Genomic DNA, 18,600 nt, shown 5'->3' on the forward strand with positions numbered 1-18,600 from the left:
TATGACATGGCAGATCATGTCACTTTTTGCTGTTCATTACATATAAACAGCATCAGCCACATAATCAAGCAACTGCCAATTTGAAAATTATAACAACCACAGTATATAGTATGCAATTGTTTTGACAAGGAATTCAAATGTTATTAGTGTGGACAAGATTGTGGAATTCTGGACACTGACAGATTAATCGAATTACATCCTTCTGCTTCTAATTCATAGGTTTGCATGATCTCAGGACATATTGTTAACATCAGTTAGGCAATCTGCTTCTTTCTCCAGTTCGCAACAACAGATTCAAGTTAGCACAAAACTCTTGATGGTGGAGTATGTACAGCACCAAAAGATTTGCCCAACTAGACAAAAAAAAATGGCTTTGGAAGGAAGACATTCCCATTGCCAGTGGTGGGCACTGCAGGCTCAAAAGATTCTACCAATCATATTTTACTTTACTCCCCATTTTCGAAGTGGCCATTCTAAGTGAATTTTTTTGTTGAATATTTTGTTTCTGGTACTTAATTCACCTGATTTATACAAGCAGAAAACTGAGCACATCAAAAGGACAAGAAGCTATACAAAGATAAAACAAATGACCACTTTCACTAAGCACTCATACGTCATTTCTACATTACCTTTTTTACTGTAAGTTTTCTTCCGAGACATGCTGACTGTTATTAAAGTGACTTTCAAATGCTATAGGCAAACCTTAGTCCCTTGCCACAGGGAATGAAAACTGACGGTACCAAGATTTACATCATTGAATGACATGGTATAGATTCTCTCCTACCCCCTCAGTTATGGAAATAGCAGGGAAAGGCTTAAGCAAAAGAAAAGACACTAAAGAGACCTGTCTTCTCTATTTTAACCTTTTAATATGAATTCTTATTAAGCCATGTAAACACTTGTAGATATTTTGTATAAAATAAAAAACTTCAAATCCTGGAAATTGGAAACAAAAGCTGAAATTGCTGAAGAAACTCGGCAGGACTGGCAGCAACTGTGGAGAGAAAGCAGAGTCAGTGTTTCACTTCCAGTAACCCATCATCAGAAGTTCTGATGAAATTCACTGGACCCAAAATATCGACTCTGCTTTCTCTCCACAGATGCTGTCAGACCTGCTGAGTTTCTCCACTAATTTAGATTGTTTGGGTCTATTTTACCAGCTGGATGCCAATGTATTATAGGTAATTTGCTTTGTTACTGAGTTATTGACAACGATACACCTTCTGGTCTGTCTGTGGAAATTTTGTACTTAATGTGCTTATACTGCCTAATTATACTGGTTTATATTACAGATCCAATGGGTCAGCTGGATAGCATCTGCTCCAGAAATAGAAATTACATCAGAAACTAATTATTCTGACATCATCATTCCAACGCAGGACACCATACGCATGTCATATTTGTTGTCGATGCTTCTAATCAGTAAGAAACCAGTAAGTTGTTCCATGCAGGTTATTTGAAGAAACATAGCAGCAAATTTGGGCACACAAAACACCTACATATGTAGTGTGACACTGATAATCTGTATGCACAAGGAATGATATTGGCCAACATGCTGGAAAAAGCTCGTCCACTCATCTTCAAAACTGTCTTTGAATATTTTATATTCACAAGTTTTTTTTTATTCACAGGGTGTGGGGAGAGGCAAATGGGATTAGTTTAGTTTGGGAAGTTTGGTCGGCATGGACAAGTTGGATCAAAGAGTCTGTTTTCAGGCTGTATGACTCTATGACTCTCTAACATTGCTGGTGCTTGGAGGTGGACAGAGTGAATGGTTGAAAGTGTCACATGCCTTGTCGTAGATGGTGTCAAGTAACCCACAGGATGATGAGAGATGGCAATTCATCATTAGAAATGCCACTGAATTTCTCGGCAAAATTAGAACTATTTCTTGCAAGAGGTAGTCATTGTTGGCATTTGTGTGGTACAAACAGTGCTTTTAATTTATCAGCCAAAATCTGATTGCTCTCTAGGTCTTGCTACATTGGGTATGAACTGTTTCAGTATCAGAGGAGTCACAGTCGATAGAGTCATAGAGAAATACAGCATGGAAACAGACCCTTCAGTCCAACTCCTCCTTGCTGACCAGATATCCCAACTTAATCTAGTCCCATTCGCTAGCACTTGGCCCATTTCCCTGCAAACCCTTCCTATTCATATATCCATCCATATGCCTTTTAAATGTTGCAATTGTACCAGCCTCCACCGTTTCCTCTAGCAGCTCATTCCATACAAGCACTACCCTCTGCGTGTAAAAGTTGCCCCTTAGGTCCTTTTTATTATATCTTACCCCTCTCGCCCTAAATCTATGCCCACTAGTTCTAGACTCCACCTCCCCAGGGAAAAGACTTTGTCTGTTTACCCTATCCATGCCCCTTGTGATTTTAAAAACCTCTATAAGGTCACCCTTCAGCCCCTGACACTCCAGCGAAATCAGCCCCAGCATTGTGCAATCATCAGTAAAAGCTTGCATTTTTGACTGTATGGAAGGAATGTCACGTTTTTGCAATGGTAGATGGTTAGATCTAGGACACTGCTCTGCATAATTCCAGCAGAGATATCTTGGGAGTGACTAATGTACTAACAACAATAAATGGAACATTCCCTTGGATAAGTGATGCATCATTCCCAAAATTTAGAAAAAAGAATTCACTGACAAATGAATAGATTAGAACTCTTTAGAAAACATAAACTGATCGCAGGGATTTACTGATGTAAAGTTTGGCCTGGAGCACAGTTATGATGTTTAGCTGTACCCTGCTCTGTTTTGTATTAAGGTATCTATTAATATAGAAATAGTGAGTTAATGGGAATTACCCGGAATTTTTGAAGAACAATGGATCACAGGAATATAGATGACTCGCATTGCTGTTTACTAGCATTGACAGGAGAGGGCCTATTCTAAACATCTAACTCCAATAGTAACCATTGCCAATCCAGGGGAACCATTTACTGACCCATGTATGAAACTTGGTTTGAACACTAACAATTGGAATCATAGAATCCCTATAGTGTGGAATCAGGCCATTCAGCCCACACTGACTCTCCAAACAGTATCCCACTAAGATCCACCCCCATAACCCTGCATTTACCATGACAAATCCACGTAGCCTGCACATCTTTGGACCATGGGAGGAAACCAGAGTACTCAGGGAAAACCCACACTGACACAGGGTGAATGTGCAACTCCACACAGTCACCCAAGGCTGGAATTGAATTTTTATTCCTGGTGCTATGAGGCAGCAGTGCTAACCACTGAGCCACTGTGTTGCCCTATAAATGAGATCAAGTAGTTGTGAATTCACAAAATTAGTCATGAGGTCAGCTTTTCTAAAAAAGATATTTATTCAGATCTTAGTATGTTGCTGGTTACTGTGATGCTTTTTTAAAAAGATGAAGCTGAGAAACTGTCCTTACTGCCTGAGTTCCTATCTTATTAAATGCACTAAATATTCCTATGTTAACATCACACAAAGTAATTTCTGGCATATATTATCAGTATTATAATAAACAGACTTGAATACTGTGCTATTTTCTCTTGCTGAAAAGGTGTTGTGTATTGGACCAACTGGAACTGGAAAGACTCTTACCATCTCCGACAAGCTCCTTAAAAAGATGCATCCCGATTACATCTCTCATTTTCTGATCTTTTCAGCTCGTACATCTGCTAATCAAACACAGGATTTCATTGACAGTAAACTTGATAAGAGGTGAGTTAGTAGCTAAGCAACTGTCAGTACTGTAGAACTGGGAGAGATCAGTTTCTGATCACCCAGTAATTGATCAAATAAGTGGCAGTTTCTAAAACCTCAAACAATAGATCTTCTAATAGTTTCCATACCATCTTGAGCATACCTATAACGAATGCATTATTTTTCATTGTCTTATAAGTGTTCTAATGTTGAATTACATATCAGTGTAAACTTAACACATGGAACGCATTATCTTTCCTTCAAATAAATGTGATTATTTTTCTTCTTGTCTCCTAACCATATGAAGCATATTCTTGATTATAAGAAGGTGCAGAAGTGATCAGTTAATGTTATTTCAAGTATGAGGAACACGATATTGGCCATGAATTCTGTTTCGTGCAATAAGAATCAGATTACTTAAGATTGGCAAACTACAAATACATTTTTATGTTGCAGCTGCCAGGATTGGTGAAGTCAGTGAAGTGTTTCTCTGGTGGTACTAAAATTTATTGGCTGGCAGTAGTATCTTAATGCAATCAGTTCGATGTTACTTGGCCAGATAATCTCAGCCAGCCTATACAACGAAAACCTTGAAAGCATTAGAAAATCACTGGCTGTCCCAGAACAAATAAATCTAATGTAAATTACTAACAATTACTGGTTAAGCCATCTCTATTTGACAGATTTAGAGCAGTGGGAACTTAGTTACAGTTAAACTTAGTGATAGAGTAGGAAGTCTAACAAAATAAGACTAATAATCCAATTCTAGGCGTTAATTGTAAATTTAAGAGATGTCAAGATAGGCCAGCTGACTAGAATGTGCAGCTTGTCATTTGTCGGAAGACTTGGACACTGACATCTGTCCTAGATTACCACATGTGCAGGAAGTGCTTCCCCAGCTAAGAAGTTGGCGCTCCGAGTCTCTGAGTTTGAGCAGTGGTTGGAGACACTGTGGTACAACTGAGGGTGAGAGTTATGTGGATCACGTTTAGAAAGGTGATCAAGGGACTAGAAGAAAGAAGGGAATAGGTGATCACTAGAGAGTACAGAAAGAACAGGCAGGTAGTGCAGGAGTCCCCTGGAGTCACATTCACTAACCGGTTTTACATTTTGGAAGCTGATGACGGTGGTGGTACCTTGGAGGAATGCAGTCAGAGCTAAGCTTCTGGCACCACAAGTAGATTGACTATACATGGAGGCAAGAAGAAGAAATGAAGAGCAATAATGTATGGGGATTCTTTAGTCAGGTGAACAGACAGATATTTCTGGGGCCGAAGACATGACTCCAGAATGGTTTGTTGCCTCCCTAATGCTAGGGTCAGGGATGTGATTCAGAAGCTGCAAGCCGTCCTGAAAGTGGAGGGTGATGAGTTAGAGGTTGTAGTACATGTTGATACCAGTGAAATGGGCAAAGTGAGTAATGAGGTCTTACATCAAAAATTCAGGGAGCTAGACAATAGATGAAAAAGAAGGACCTCAATGGTTGTAATCTCTGGATTACTCACGGTGCCACATGCGACTGAGTTTAGAAATAGGAAAATAGGACAAGTGAATTCATGGCTCAAGAGTTGGAACAAGAGGGTGTGTTTTAGCTTCCTGGATTACTGGGACGATTTTTGGGGAAGGTGGGACATGTACACATAGAATGATCTGCACCTGTACCATATTGGGGCAAACATCCTTGTAAATAGGTTTGCTGGAGCTATTGGGAGAAGTTATCAATATGTGGGAGACCCAAAAAGGAACAGCGCCGTGCTGGATCTGGTTCTGGGGAAAAAAGTGAGACAAATGTTTGATGTGATAGTGGAGGAACACTTATGCAATAGCAACCACAACACAGTGTGGTATGATAGTCACAGGTGAGGTGCCAGAAGACTGGAGGTTGGCAAGCATGGTGCCAGTATTTAAAAAGGGTGGTAAGGACAAGCCAGGGAACTATAGACCAGTGAGCCTGACGTCAGTGGTGGGCAAGTTGTTGGAGGGAATCCTGAGGGACAAGATGTACATGTATTTGGAAAGGCAAGGATAGATTAGGGATAGTCAACATGGCTTTGTGGGTGGGAAATCATGTCTCACAAACTTGATTGAATTTTTTGAAGAAGTAACAAAGGATTGATGAGGGCAGAGCGATAGATGTGATCTATATGGACTTCAGCAAGGCGCTCGAAAAGGTTCCCCATGGGAAACTAGTTAGCAAGGTTAGATCTCACAGGATACAGGGAGAACTAGCCATTTGGATGCAGAACTGGCTCAAAGGTAGAAGACAGAGGGTGGTGGTGGAGTGTTGTTTTTCAGAATGGAGGCCTGTGACCAATGGGGTGCCACAAGGTTCAGTGCTGGATCCTCAACTTTACATCATTTATATAAATGATTTGGATGCAAGCGTAAGAGATATAGTTAGTAAGTTTGCAGATGACACCAAAAATGGAGGTGAAGTGGACAGCAAAGAAGGTTACCTCAGATTACAACAGGATCTTAATCATATGGGCCAATGGGCTGAGAAGTGGCAGATGCAGTTTAATGCAGATAAATGCGGGGTGCTGCATTTTGGGAAAGCAAATGTTAGCAGGACTTATACACTTAATGGTAAGATCCTAAGGAGTGTTCCTGAACAAAGAGACCTTGCAGGTTCATAGCTCCTTGAAAGTGCAGTTGCAGGTAGATAGGATAGTGAAGAAGGCATTTTTCATGCTTACCTTTATTGGTCAGAGTATTGAGTGCAGGAATTGGGAGGTCATGTTGCGGCTGTACAGGACATTGATGAGGCCACTGTTGGAATATTGCGTGCAATTCTGGTCTCCTTCCTGTCGGAAAGATGTTGTGAAACTTGAAAGGGTTCAGAAAAGATTTACAAGGATGTTGCCAGGGTTGGAGGATTTGAGCTATAAGGGAGAGGCTGAATAGACTGGGGCTGTTTTTCTGGAGCGTCGGAGGCTGAGGGGTGACCTTCTAGAGGTTTACAAAATTGAGGGGCATGGACAGGATAAATAGACAAAGTCTTTTCCCTGGGGTCGGGGAGTCCAGAACTAGAGGCCATAGGTTTAGGGTGAGAGGGGAAAGATATAAAAGAGACCTAAGGGGCAACTTTTTCATGCAGAGGGTGGTACATGTATGGAATAAACTGCCAGAGGAAGCGGTGGAGGCTGGTACGATTGCAACATTTAAGAGGCATTTGGATGGGTATATGAATAGGAAGGATATGGGCCGGGTTCTGACAGGTGGGACTAGATTGGGTTGGGATATCTGGTCGTCATGGATGGCTTGTTACAATGCTGTACATCTCTATGACTCGAAGATTGGATTGTTTTCTATGGAGCAGAGAAAATAGAAGGCAGGCATGATTGAGATTCTTAAGATTATAAGGGGTATGGACAGGGTGAATAGGGAGCAGCTGTTCCTCTTGTTGAGGATTCAGTCACAAGGGGACATAGTTTTAGGGTAAGGGGCATGAGATTCAGAGAGGACTTGAGGAAAACAACTTCTCCGCTCAGTAGGTGATGGGAATATGGAATGTACTACCTGGGAAGGTAATGAAAGCTGGAAATCTTATAACCTTTAAAAAGTATTTGGATGAGTACTTCAAATATCACAATATAAGGGTATGGAACAAGTGTAGGAAATTGGGATTAGTGCATTTTTAGTGGTAGTTATGTCGGTGCAAACTCAATGGGTTGAACGACTTTTTCTGCACTGAATGAATCTATTCATGTGAGTCCACTTGATATTGGGCCTCAGATTTCATGTAGGTCAGACTGGTAAGCTGTGGGTACCTATTGGACCGTTGAGTTCACTGGTGAAGAAGGTTTGAATTTGGGCTGCTACATCTTTGGCAATAGTCCTCAGTTTGATCTTGAATGAGAGGGTAAGCTCGGGGAAGGAAGTGACCAAGGGATGGTTGTTCAGTTGTTTTTTAAAACTCCCTTGTTTAAAAGAGCCACCACGGTCTTTTGTTGGTTAGGCTGTATCTAGACCTTGCTTTCCAGAACACTGCCCAATTTATAAAAGGGTCCTCAAACAGGCATTCAGTGTAAGGTGTTGAATTTCAGTTAGGCAAATCAGGACAGGACTTACACAGTTAATGGTAGGGCCTTGGGAAGTGTTGTTGAACAGAGGGATCTAGGTGTCCAGGTTCAAAGTTCCTTGAAAGTGGCTCACATGTAGTGAAGAAGTCATTTGGCATGCTTGCCTTCATTGGTCAGAGCATTGAGTATTAGAGTTGGAACATCACGTTGCAGCTGTACAAGACTTTAATGAGGCCACTTTTGGACTACTGCATACAATTCTGGTTGCTCTGCTATAGGAAGGATGTTGCTAAACTTGGAAGGGTACAGATTAAATTTACAAGGATGTTGCCAGGACCGGAGAGTTTGAAATATCAGAATAGGCTGGGACTCCATTCCTTGGAGTGTTGGAGTCTGAGGAGTGACCTTATAGAAGTTTATAAAATCATGAGGGGGTGAGGTCTTTCTCCAAGGATAGGGGAGTCCAAAAGTAGAGGCTTAGATTTAAGGTGAGAAGGGAAAGATTTAAAAAGGACCTGACAGGCAACCTTTTCACACAGGAGGTGGTGTGTGGTAAGCTGCTAGAAGAAATGGTATAGGTGGGTACAATTACAACATTTAAAAGACATTTGGAAAGGTTTGGAGGGATATGGATTAAATGCAGGCAAATGGAACTGCTTAAGTTTGGGATACCTGGTCGGCATGGGCATGTTGGACCAAATAGTCTATTTCCATTCTGTATTACTCTATGACTCTATGCCTAATATCTTCTTTAGCCAGGAACTATTTTGATGCCACTACCATTAAGCCAGACTGTGCACTTCCAGAGCAGAATGTGTGTACGTGTCCATATCCTTCTGATGGTACTACTTGACAAGACAAGTTCCCAGGATTAAAGATGGTTTGATAGATTAAATGTTTTGTTTTATTTAGTTGGTTCCTTAATATGGTGGTTAGTCACTGAGGCATATTCACACAAGACTGCAGATCTTCTTTAACAACAAGAGAAGTTCTGAAAAGCACCTTTGACCTGTAGGTCTTTAAAGAAAACTCTTCACAAAATTAATCAACACCCACTTGCCACAATTTTGAAATACAAACTCCAAAAGTTATGTGTCTAATGTACTTTTCATCACACCACTATGTTAAACAATATTGCATTGATACCATGTCTGTAAAAGGGTTCAGCATCAGTAAATTTCAGGCCCATCCTTTCTCTAATATGAGGCAAATATTGGCTGAGTTCTAACGCTAACCAGACGGTTTCTGTATGTTAGAATATTTTGCTTGAAGTTGTTCATCGATGGTAGTGCAAAACAGGTGATAATAAATTGGGTTCCTATCTCTTTTTCTTTGACTCAGGATAGTTTCACAATATAGTTTTGTTTTAACCTGTTCTGAAGTATTTCTTTTCTCAAATCATTGTAAATGATTTCTGTTATCAGACGCAAAGGCATATATGGGCCACCACTTGGAAAGTATTTTATATTCTTCATTGATGATCTGAATATGCCAGCCCTCGAGACATATGGAGCACAGCCTCCTATTGAAATTTTGCGACAATGGATGGATCATCGTGGCTGGTATGACAGGAAAATGATAGGTATGTCTGTGCTTTTTAAGATTTGGTTCTTAAACGTATTTGTTGTCCATCTATTCTATACCATATAAACTTTCACTGACCAAGATTTTTCACATCCTCACTTGTAATCATAGAATCATACAGAACTGAAGAGCCCTTCAGCCCATCATGTCTGTATCAAAAAGCAGCTATTCTAACTTTGTTCTATGCCCACTTTCCAGCACTGGGCCCATTGCTTTCAATATTATGACATTTCAAATGTTCATCCAAGTAGTTTTCAAAGATACTGAAGGGCTTTTTGCCTCAGCCACACTCACAGGCAGTGCATTCCAGATTCCTACTATCTTTTGGGTAAAACATTTGCCTCAAATCTCCTCTAAACCTCCTGCCATTCACCTTAAAATGATGCCTCTTTGTTATTGATCCATGCTTCTCAATCAGGTCCCATCTCAGCCTTCTCTGCTCTGAAGAAAACAACTCAAGCTTATTCAGCCTCTCTTCATAGCTAAACTGCTCCATCTCAGGGAGCATCACAGTGATTGTCTTCTGCAGTCCCTCCAATGCAGTCACATGCTTCCTATGCGTGGTGACCAGAACTGCACATAGTACTCTGCTATGGCTAAACCAAAGTTTGTACGGCTCCAACATAATTTCCCTGTTGTAATAATCTATGTAATGACTGATAAAGCCAGGTGTCCATATGCCTTCTTAACAATCCTGTTAACCTGTCCTGATATATTTAGGAATTTGTCAACAAGCACCCAAAGATCCTTCTGTTCCTCTGAGCTCCCTAGTGTCCTCCTATTTATCGAGTATTCCCTTGCCTTGTTACTTATTCCAAAGTGCACCACCTCACACCTATCTGGGTTAAATTTCATCTGCCATTGATCTGCCCACCTGACTAATTCATCTATACCATTCTGTAACCTAAAATGTTCTTCCTCACGGTCAACCACCCGGCCAATCTTTGTGTCTTTTGCAAATGTACTTATTATCTCCCACACATTTTCTCCTTTATTGTTTATAAATATCACAAACAATAGGAGACCCAGCACTGATCAGTACCCTACTGGATGCTGGCTTCCAGTCACCAAACAGCTCTTTCTCCCACCATTAAGAATTTTTTGATCCACCTTGTCAAGTTATCCTGAATCCCATGAGCTTTTATATATCTTTATCAGTCTCCCATGTGGCTTTGCTGAAATCCATATAAACTGCATCAACAGCACTAACCTTACCTACACAGCCTTTCCACAACAATGAGATATGTGAATTGAATCAGTGAATGGGAGGTTGGCTTTCATGATAGTCAGGGCTGTGCACACTTCTGTAGCTTCTTCTGATCCTGGGCAGAGCAGTTGCAGTACCAGGCCATTATGCATGCCGAAAGTCTGTTTTCTATGATGTATCTGTAAAAGTTCAGAAGTCATATGACGCCAAGTTACAGTCCCAAAAGGCTTATTTGAATCACAAGCTTTCAGAGTGCTTCTCCTTTATCAGCTGAAGTAGAGGGAAGCACACAGGCAAAGAATTTATAAGTGGTGAGATCAAAAAATCGTACAGATGGTGTGAGTGGAGTGTCAACATGCTGAATAAGAAGTCTTTATGGGTGATCAAAAGTGTCAGAAGGTGTGAGTAAATGTCAGTAAGAGTTGGCGAGATTCCCTATGGACATGTCAAATTTCCTGAGCTGCCTGAGGATGATGTGACATTGTTGTACCTCCTTGATCATCTCAACCTCTGCTCTGTTGGTGTGGACAGGTGTATGTTCTGCCCCTTTTCTTTCTGAAGTCAATGATCAGGGTTTTAGTTTTGCCGACATTGAGAGAGAGTTTGTTATCATTGCACCATATCACCAAGCCCTCTATCTCCTTTCTGTACTCTAAGTCATCATTGTTTGATATCCATCTTACTACAGTGATATTGTCAGCAAATCTGGCTTTCGTCTAGAATTTGGCAACATAGTTGTGGGTATACAGGTAGTACAGTAGGGGCTGAGAATGCATCGTTGGGGGTGGCTTCAGTGCTCAGTATTGTCCTGGAGGAGATGCATTGCCTATCTTCACTGATTGTGATCTGTCGGTCAGGAAGCTGAGGATCCAGTTGCATAGGCTGGAGCTGAGACCTAAGTCTCAGAGTTTTGAGATCAATCTGGAGGGGATATGGGGGCGGAGCTGTAGTCAGTTGCTGTAGTCAAGGACGATTGGATGTTCCAGAGATGAGTGCAGGACTAGAGAAATGGCATCCACTGTGGACCTGTTACATTGGTAACAGGGGATTGAGGCAGGCTGGGAAACTAGAGTTGATATGGGTCATGTCCGACCTTTCAAAGCACTTCATGATTACGGATGTCAGAGCCACTGGGCTGTAGTTATTAAGGCACATTGCATTTTTTTTTAAGGTACTGGATGAATGGTGGTCTTCTCAGGTGGGAACTACAGCTTGTATGAGGGAGAGATCGAAGATATCAGTGAATACCTCTGCCAGCTGGTCCACACAGGATCTAAGATCATGGCTGAGTCTCCGTTCAGGCCTATCGCTTTCCTTGGGTTGACTCCCAGGAAAACCAATCTGACATCTGCAGTGGAGACTGAGGGAATAGGTGCATTTGGGGATGTTGGGACAGGTGATACTACACCACTGGCATTCAGTTGGAACCAAGCATAGAAAGTATTGAGTACATCAGAGACCGATGTGTCTTTTGTCTGCTATCTTTGTCTGCTTCATTTTCTATCCTGTTATGTTGTTTAGGCCTTGCTACAGGAGGCAGGAGTCCATATAGTTGGTTTGGTGCTCTAGTTTTGTCTAGTACTGACTCTTGGCATCTTTGATGGCTTTGCAGACGTCATATCTGGATTTTCTGTATAGGTATGGGCCATCTGACTTGAATGCTGGACCTGGAGAAGCTTGCAGGTCTCGCAGTATCTGTGGAAAGAAAGTAGAGTTAACATTTTAAATCTGGTGACGACTCATCAGAACTGGCAGAACTGTTAGCAATTTGGAAAAAGTGGTATTTTTGCTGAAACTAAAGTTGGGGATATGGGGTGAAGGAGAGAGGTGGGCACATAGGTAGAAATGGAACCCTGAGAGAGAAAGATATGACAGGGTAGGTAAACAAAGAGATTATGGTAAGAGGGCAGGACAAAAGAAAAGCTTAATAAGTAATAATAAGAGTTGTTGTGTTTTCTGTTCGCCGAGCTGGGATTTTGTGTTGCAGACGTTTCGTCCCCTGTCTAGGTGACATCCTCAGTGCTTGGGAGCCTCCTGTGAAGCGCTCCTGTGTTGTTTCCTCTGGCGTTTATAGTGGTTTGTCTCAAGCGCTTCCGGTGACACTGGGTTTAAAGTGTTATAGACTAGGCTAGACCACTCAAAATATTCATAAGCAGGCAGCTCATACCGTCCGCTGCAGTGGCCGGTATATTGGGTCCAGGTCAATGTGTTTGTTGATACTATGACCACTAGGACTCATAACAGCACACAAACCAACAGCCACCCTCAGACAATAACTCACCAGGACAAAGGACCCGATACCCAGCATGAGCAAAACCAACGTAGTGTACAAAATCCCATGCAAGGACTGCATAGGACAAACAGGAAGACAGCTAACAATCCGTATCCATGAACACCAACTAGCCACGAAACGACACGACCAGCTATCCTTAGTAGCCACACACTCAGATGACAAGCAACATGAGTTCGACTGGGACAACACTACTATTATAGGACAAGCCAAACAGAGAACAGCCAGGGAATTTCTAGAGGCATGGCACTCATCCACAGATTCTATCAACAAACACATTGACCTGGACCCACTGCAGCGGACAGCTGGAATGGACAACCGGAAGCAGCAGAGACAAACCACTATAAATGCCAGAGGAAATAACACAGAAGCACTTCACAGGAGGTTCCCAAGCACTGAGGATGTCACCTAGACAGAGGACAAAACGTCTGCAACACAAATTCCCAGCTCGGCAAACAGAACCACAACAATGAGCACCCGAGCTACAAATCTTCTCACAAACGTTGAATAATAAGAGCAAAAAGTAGCAGAAAATGGGAGACCTGAACTGACTGCAACCCATATAATGTGCTACTGGGCCTAGAAATAGATGAAAATGAGTGACTGTGCAAAAAGTAATCCATGTCATATCAGGACTGGGTGTGGGAGTGGGTAAAAAACATGGAAAGATATATCAAGTTCTAAAGTTATTGAACTTAATATTGAGTCCTAGAGACTGCAGGATCCCCAAGTGGAAAAAGAGTTGTTGTTCTTAAAGCTTGCACTGAGGCTTACAGAAATATTGGGCCAGGGAATATGATTATCTGTTGAAGTGACCATCATCTGGAAGCTCAGAGAGAGCATAGGTGTTCTCCAAAGTGGTCATCCAGTCTTCACTTCATCTCTCCGCTGTACAGGAAACCACATTATGCATAGCAAATAAAATGGAAACAAACACATAAGCTGCTGGAAAAGCTCAGCAGATCTGGCAGCATCTGTGTAGAGAAATCAGAGTTAACTTTTCGTGTTCGGTAACCCTTCATCAGAACTGAAGGTAGTTCGGAAAATGTCACTTTTTTATGCAGAGGATAGGGTAGTAGTCGATAGGTGATTAGGGATAGAGCCCAAGGAGAGAAAAGAACAGTTGGACAGGAGTGGATAACAATCTGGCTAAGACTTTGAATAGCTATTAATAGGGACTGTTAGTGGCTAACAATGGGTTCTGAGTCATAGCAGACTGTGTGACAACAAGGCCTGGTGTGTGGACTTCTGGACTCAATATTGAGTTCAATAACTTTAGAACTGAATTCCCCAATGTCCTAGCTCCCACCACCACACACCAGGCCTTGTTATCACATAGTCTGCTATGACACATAATGCATTGTTAGTCACTAACAGTCCCCATTAATAGCTATTCACCCTCCTACCTAGATTATTATCCACTGCTTTGTCTATCCAACTGTTCTTCTCTCTCTTTGGGCTCTAGCTCCAACCACCTATTGATTACTCCTTCCCACCCCTCCCTCCCACCCCTCTCTTCTGCATAAAAAAAATCCTCCTCGCCACCTACAGTTCTGGGGAAGGGTCACTGAACACAAAACATAACTCTGATTTCTTTTCACAGATACTGCCAGACCTGCTGAGCTTTTTCAGCAATTTCTGTGTTTGTTGCTGATATACAGCATCTGCAGTTTTTTTTTCATTTTTATTTAGCAAACACAGTAGACTAGATTGAGTGAAGTACAGATAAATTGGCAAGTATGTTTGATACCTTGGATGGTGAGGAGAGAGGAGGTAAATGAGCAAGTGTGAAGTATTCTTTCAACACCCTAACAATGTCCTCCAGCTCCACACAGATAGCCCCTTGGTCCCTACTGTTGCCCTGATTATCCTCTTCCCCTTGATATACTTATAGAATATCTTGGGACTCTCCCTAGCCCTATCCACCAGTATTTTCTGCAAATTAAAGTTGAGATGTGATAAATTGTATACTGAGTGCGTGGAGGAGGAAATGTTGGCTAAATGGCTGTACACAACATTCAGGAATTAGATTCTTGAGAATATTGCTGACAAAGGCAACATGATGTCAAAGCTTTTTATCTTGCATTCACCAGGGCAGACACAAGAATGCCAAATTTTAAAGGGAATAAGATTTCCCTGTACATAAGAAACTGATGTAGGTTAATTGACAAGTTGACTTTGATTGGAAGAAGTGTTTCCAATGAGAATGCATCCGGGAACCAAACTTTCCCTGGGTTTTTGTTTAGTTCTAAAAATGCATAATGGCTGGGCATGTTCATGTGTTCCTGCAGAGGACTTATCCCTGAAAATGGAAGATATTTCATTCCTATCAAGAAAAAGTGAGCCACTCTGCTGATATTAACATATTTGGGATTTTTCAGCAATTGCTGTCCAACTTAAAGAAGTAGAAATGTTATCAAATAGTAGTTTTGCAAACTTTAAATCAGTTTGAATTCATTTAGATATGATTTTGGATCCAATTGTTTTTTATGCTGTGCACATTATCTCTTGTTGCAGGAGCCTTCAGGCAGCTATGGGATATCAACTTTGTTTGTGCCATGGGGCCACCAGGTGGTGGAAGAAACCCAATCACTGCTCGATACACTCGACATTTCAATTATCTATCCTTTATTGAAATGGACGACACAAGCAAACTGAAGATATTTTCTACGATCTTGGATAGTTGGCTGAGTGAGTTCCTTGGATACAAATGATTTCACTTTCACCATCGTCACATGTATACTAACAAAAAGGGGATCGATTAGGTCAGTCATCTGAATGGCTGGTATATGATGCAGAGTGATGCTAACAGCATGGGTTCAGTTCCTGCACCGGCTGAGGTATCCATGAAGGATTCTCCTTTCAACCTCTCCCCTTGCCTGAGGTGTGATAACCTTCAGGTTAAACCACCACCAGTCGTCTGTCTCATGAAAGAACAGACCTATGGTCTGGTAGCACCACAGTGACTTTACTAATAGAGCATTTAATCTAATTTTGGGATTCAGGAGGGCAAACAAATGAGAGATTGAAAATATAATTAATTTTATCGTACTATAAGAGGTCATTCATTCTATTGTGGCTTTGCCGGCTCCCTGTAAGGGATATCTTCCACTAGCCTGCTTTTTCAGCAAGGGAATCCAGTATAGGTGAATAAATTATTAAAATCAGATTTGCAAAGCAATTAGAAATGCGACCAAGTGATTGGGATTTATTTTTAGGATATCAGATTCAAAAATATTGGGGTTATATTAAACTGATGTAAGACTATGGTCAGTCTGCAGTCAGGATATTGATATAGTTCTGGTCTCTGTGTCATAAAAAGAACTTAAGAAATGCTGAAAAAGGTATGAAAAATAGCAAGAGTTGCACAAGAGCTAATAGATCACAGCCAGTGGAAAAAATTGAACAGTTTGGGTTATGAATGTTTTAAATAGGGTTGTTGGTCCAAGAATCTTTCCATCTGTGTGTGAATTTAATGCTGGAGGTTGTAAATACAAGATAATTATTACTAATTCTAATAGTAAAATAAGAGTAAATTTCTTGACTTGGTGGTTGGAATGTGTAACTCAATTCCAAAGATAGTAATTCAGGCAAGTAGCTCAAATGCCTTCAAACTGAAATTAAACAAATATAGGGGAGAAAAGGAAGTGGAAAATATACTGAAAGACTGAAATGAGGTAGATGGAATGTGAGGATACCAAAACAAAGAAGACAAAGAACTATGGATACTGGAAATCTGAAGCAAAAACAGAAATTGCTGAAGAAACTCAGGTCTGGTGGCATCTGTGGAGAGAAAGCAGAGTCGACGATTTGAGTTCAGACACCTTCATCCCATGTGGGTAAAAATGCCAACATTGACCAATTGAACTGAATGTAATTCTAGCTCAGAAAACAAAAAGGCACAGAGCACTCTGTGTCACAATGGAGTTTGACCTTGTCCTTTCATCTGTTAGAGCTTGGGTTGAAGCCAGCCAGATTTTTTCTCTTTCAGCTGTTAAAACTTCTGAGTAAAGTTAGTTCATGCCATTTGTACCTCGTTCTTTAAGAACGGGTATGCACACCACATAACTGCTAATTTGGCAAAATATGGTACTGCACTACAATTAGACTGGCTAAATGGACATACAAAATTGAAATTAAGTCTTATTAAGGATTAAAAGTTCTTCACTCTATATGCAACCTCAGGCTGATCTAGGAATTACCAATGGTGACACTGGGTTTAAAGTGTTATAGACTAGGCTAGACCACTCAAAATATTCATAAGCAGGCAGCCCATACCGTAACTTTGCAATTTGTTTTGGTAAGTGCATAGTGAAAATTAAGCAGAGTAAGTTAGCTAGGTTGACTATCAGTTTTTAAAATAAACAAAAAATTATTCACAAAATTATAGAATGAAACATAAAGAACAGAATATGGAATACCCACAGAACTCAGACTATACCAAACTAGATTTAATTATGCTGTTCTGAGTATACACAACAGTCCCAATAAACAAACCCCTTAAACACAGAGCAAAAAGTGAAACAAAGACTCACAGGTCAAAGTTAGAAGGGCAAAAGGAGAGAGTATCTAGCAGCCTGTTTCCACACAGCCCACTACTGAACTGACTCCACCAAGACTTCAGCTTCTAGGACTGACCACTCATTTATAAAGGTCACTTCCAAAAAAAAAGTTTTGGCCTAAATTCTCATCTGTCTAAATATAAACAAAAAGGCCTTTTAATACTCTTTCATCTGTGTCAAACCCAGCTAATTCAGAGCCCGGAGTGTTTTACGACCCCTCTGAAAAAAAATCAAGGACACAGTAACCTTGAGAAAAGGAACAGCTTTTAGAAAAAGGACCAGCTTTGTGACAAAAGTAACAAAATATTCCATCCCCAGTACTGGCATCCCTTGTTTTGATGGTCAGCAATATATGTGGAAGTAGGATATTTTTCTAAAGGAGGGATTTCTGTGCTTTGTCAGATTGTAGCAGGGAGTGATCTATGGTAGACCTTAAGTCTGTATTTGATGTGGAAATATTAAAGAGTAGTTTCACATCACTCTAATTTCTCAGCTTACTGAGTATCGTGATCTCAGATGCATTTAAAATGTAGGCTGTTTTGCATTCCAATCAAAAGTTAAAAAATGGCAGGCCCATCAAGGTCTAAACATTAGCAGCTGCATGATTTGTCAACACCGGAGGAAGGTGACTGCTCCAGAGGATTTTCAGAAGTTTTCAAGAGATTTGATTGGTACTCGTGCAACACAACAGATGAGACAGAAATGCTGGATTTCTCCACCAGCATCACAACCAGGAATTCCTGGTTTGGAAGTCCCTGTCACTTACTCTTCTGGCAGCCATCATTTTGCTAGTGAGGGAGACAGTGGTTCCCAGCCTTGCTAATGTTTAAGCAATTTTCAGTATAAGTTTAAATTTCGCTGTGGAGTTTTATTAAAATCTAGCTGATTTGTTTTTCACAGATAATGCTGAAGAGGTGAAACTTACAAATGAACCACTCGTTGCTGCAACAATCAAAGTATACGCCACCATAACATCACAGCTACTCCCAACTCCTGCCAAGTCACACTACACTTTCAATCTGCGTGATCTATCAAAGGTTTTCCAGGGTATACTCATGGCTGAATCTAATAATACTCAGGTATGTTTGAGTTATGGCTCCACCTAAAGATCAAATGTTTTTTGCCTGGTGCACTTGATTGACCCAGATATTTAAAATAGTATCCCAACAACCTGCAGAAACAAATGTCATTTACAAAATACCCTCCAAGGACTGTAACAAACACTACGTTGGACACTCAGGCA

The 18,600-nt window shown here is 40.9% G+C and overlaps 1 protein-coding gene across 1 annotated transcript in view; it reads left to right on the plus strand.

Annotated features, from left to right (window-relative positions):
- dnah1 (dynein, axonemal, heavy chain 1) overlaps window positions 1-18,600 on the plus strand; it is a 425,483-nt gene that overhangs the window by 244,031 nt on the left and 162,852 nt on the right. The window contains exons 43-47 of the mRNA XM_072582714.1: window positions 1,293-1,433; window positions 3,550-3,710; window positions 9,139-9,296; window positions 15,313-15,486; window positions 18,258-18,436. Of these exons, the coding sequence (XP_072438815.1) occupies window positions 1,293-1,433; window positions 3,550-3,710; window positions 9,139-9,296; window positions 15,313-15,486; window positions 18,258-18,436 (813 nt within the window). The remainder of the gene's footprint in view (window positions 1-1,292; window positions 1,434-3,549; window positions 3,711-9,138; window positions 9,297-15,312; window positions 15,487-18,257; window positions 18,437-18,600) is intronic.

This window comes from Chiloscyllium punctatum, chromosome 12 (genome assembly GCF_047496795.1).
Source record: "Chiloscyllium punctatum isolate Juve2018m chromosome 12, sChiPun1.3, whole genome shotgun sequence".
Classification (NCBI taxonomy): domain Eukaryota; kingdom Metazoa; phylum Chordata; class Chondrichthyes; order Orectolobiformes; family Hemiscylliidae; genus Chiloscyllium; species Chiloscyllium punctatum.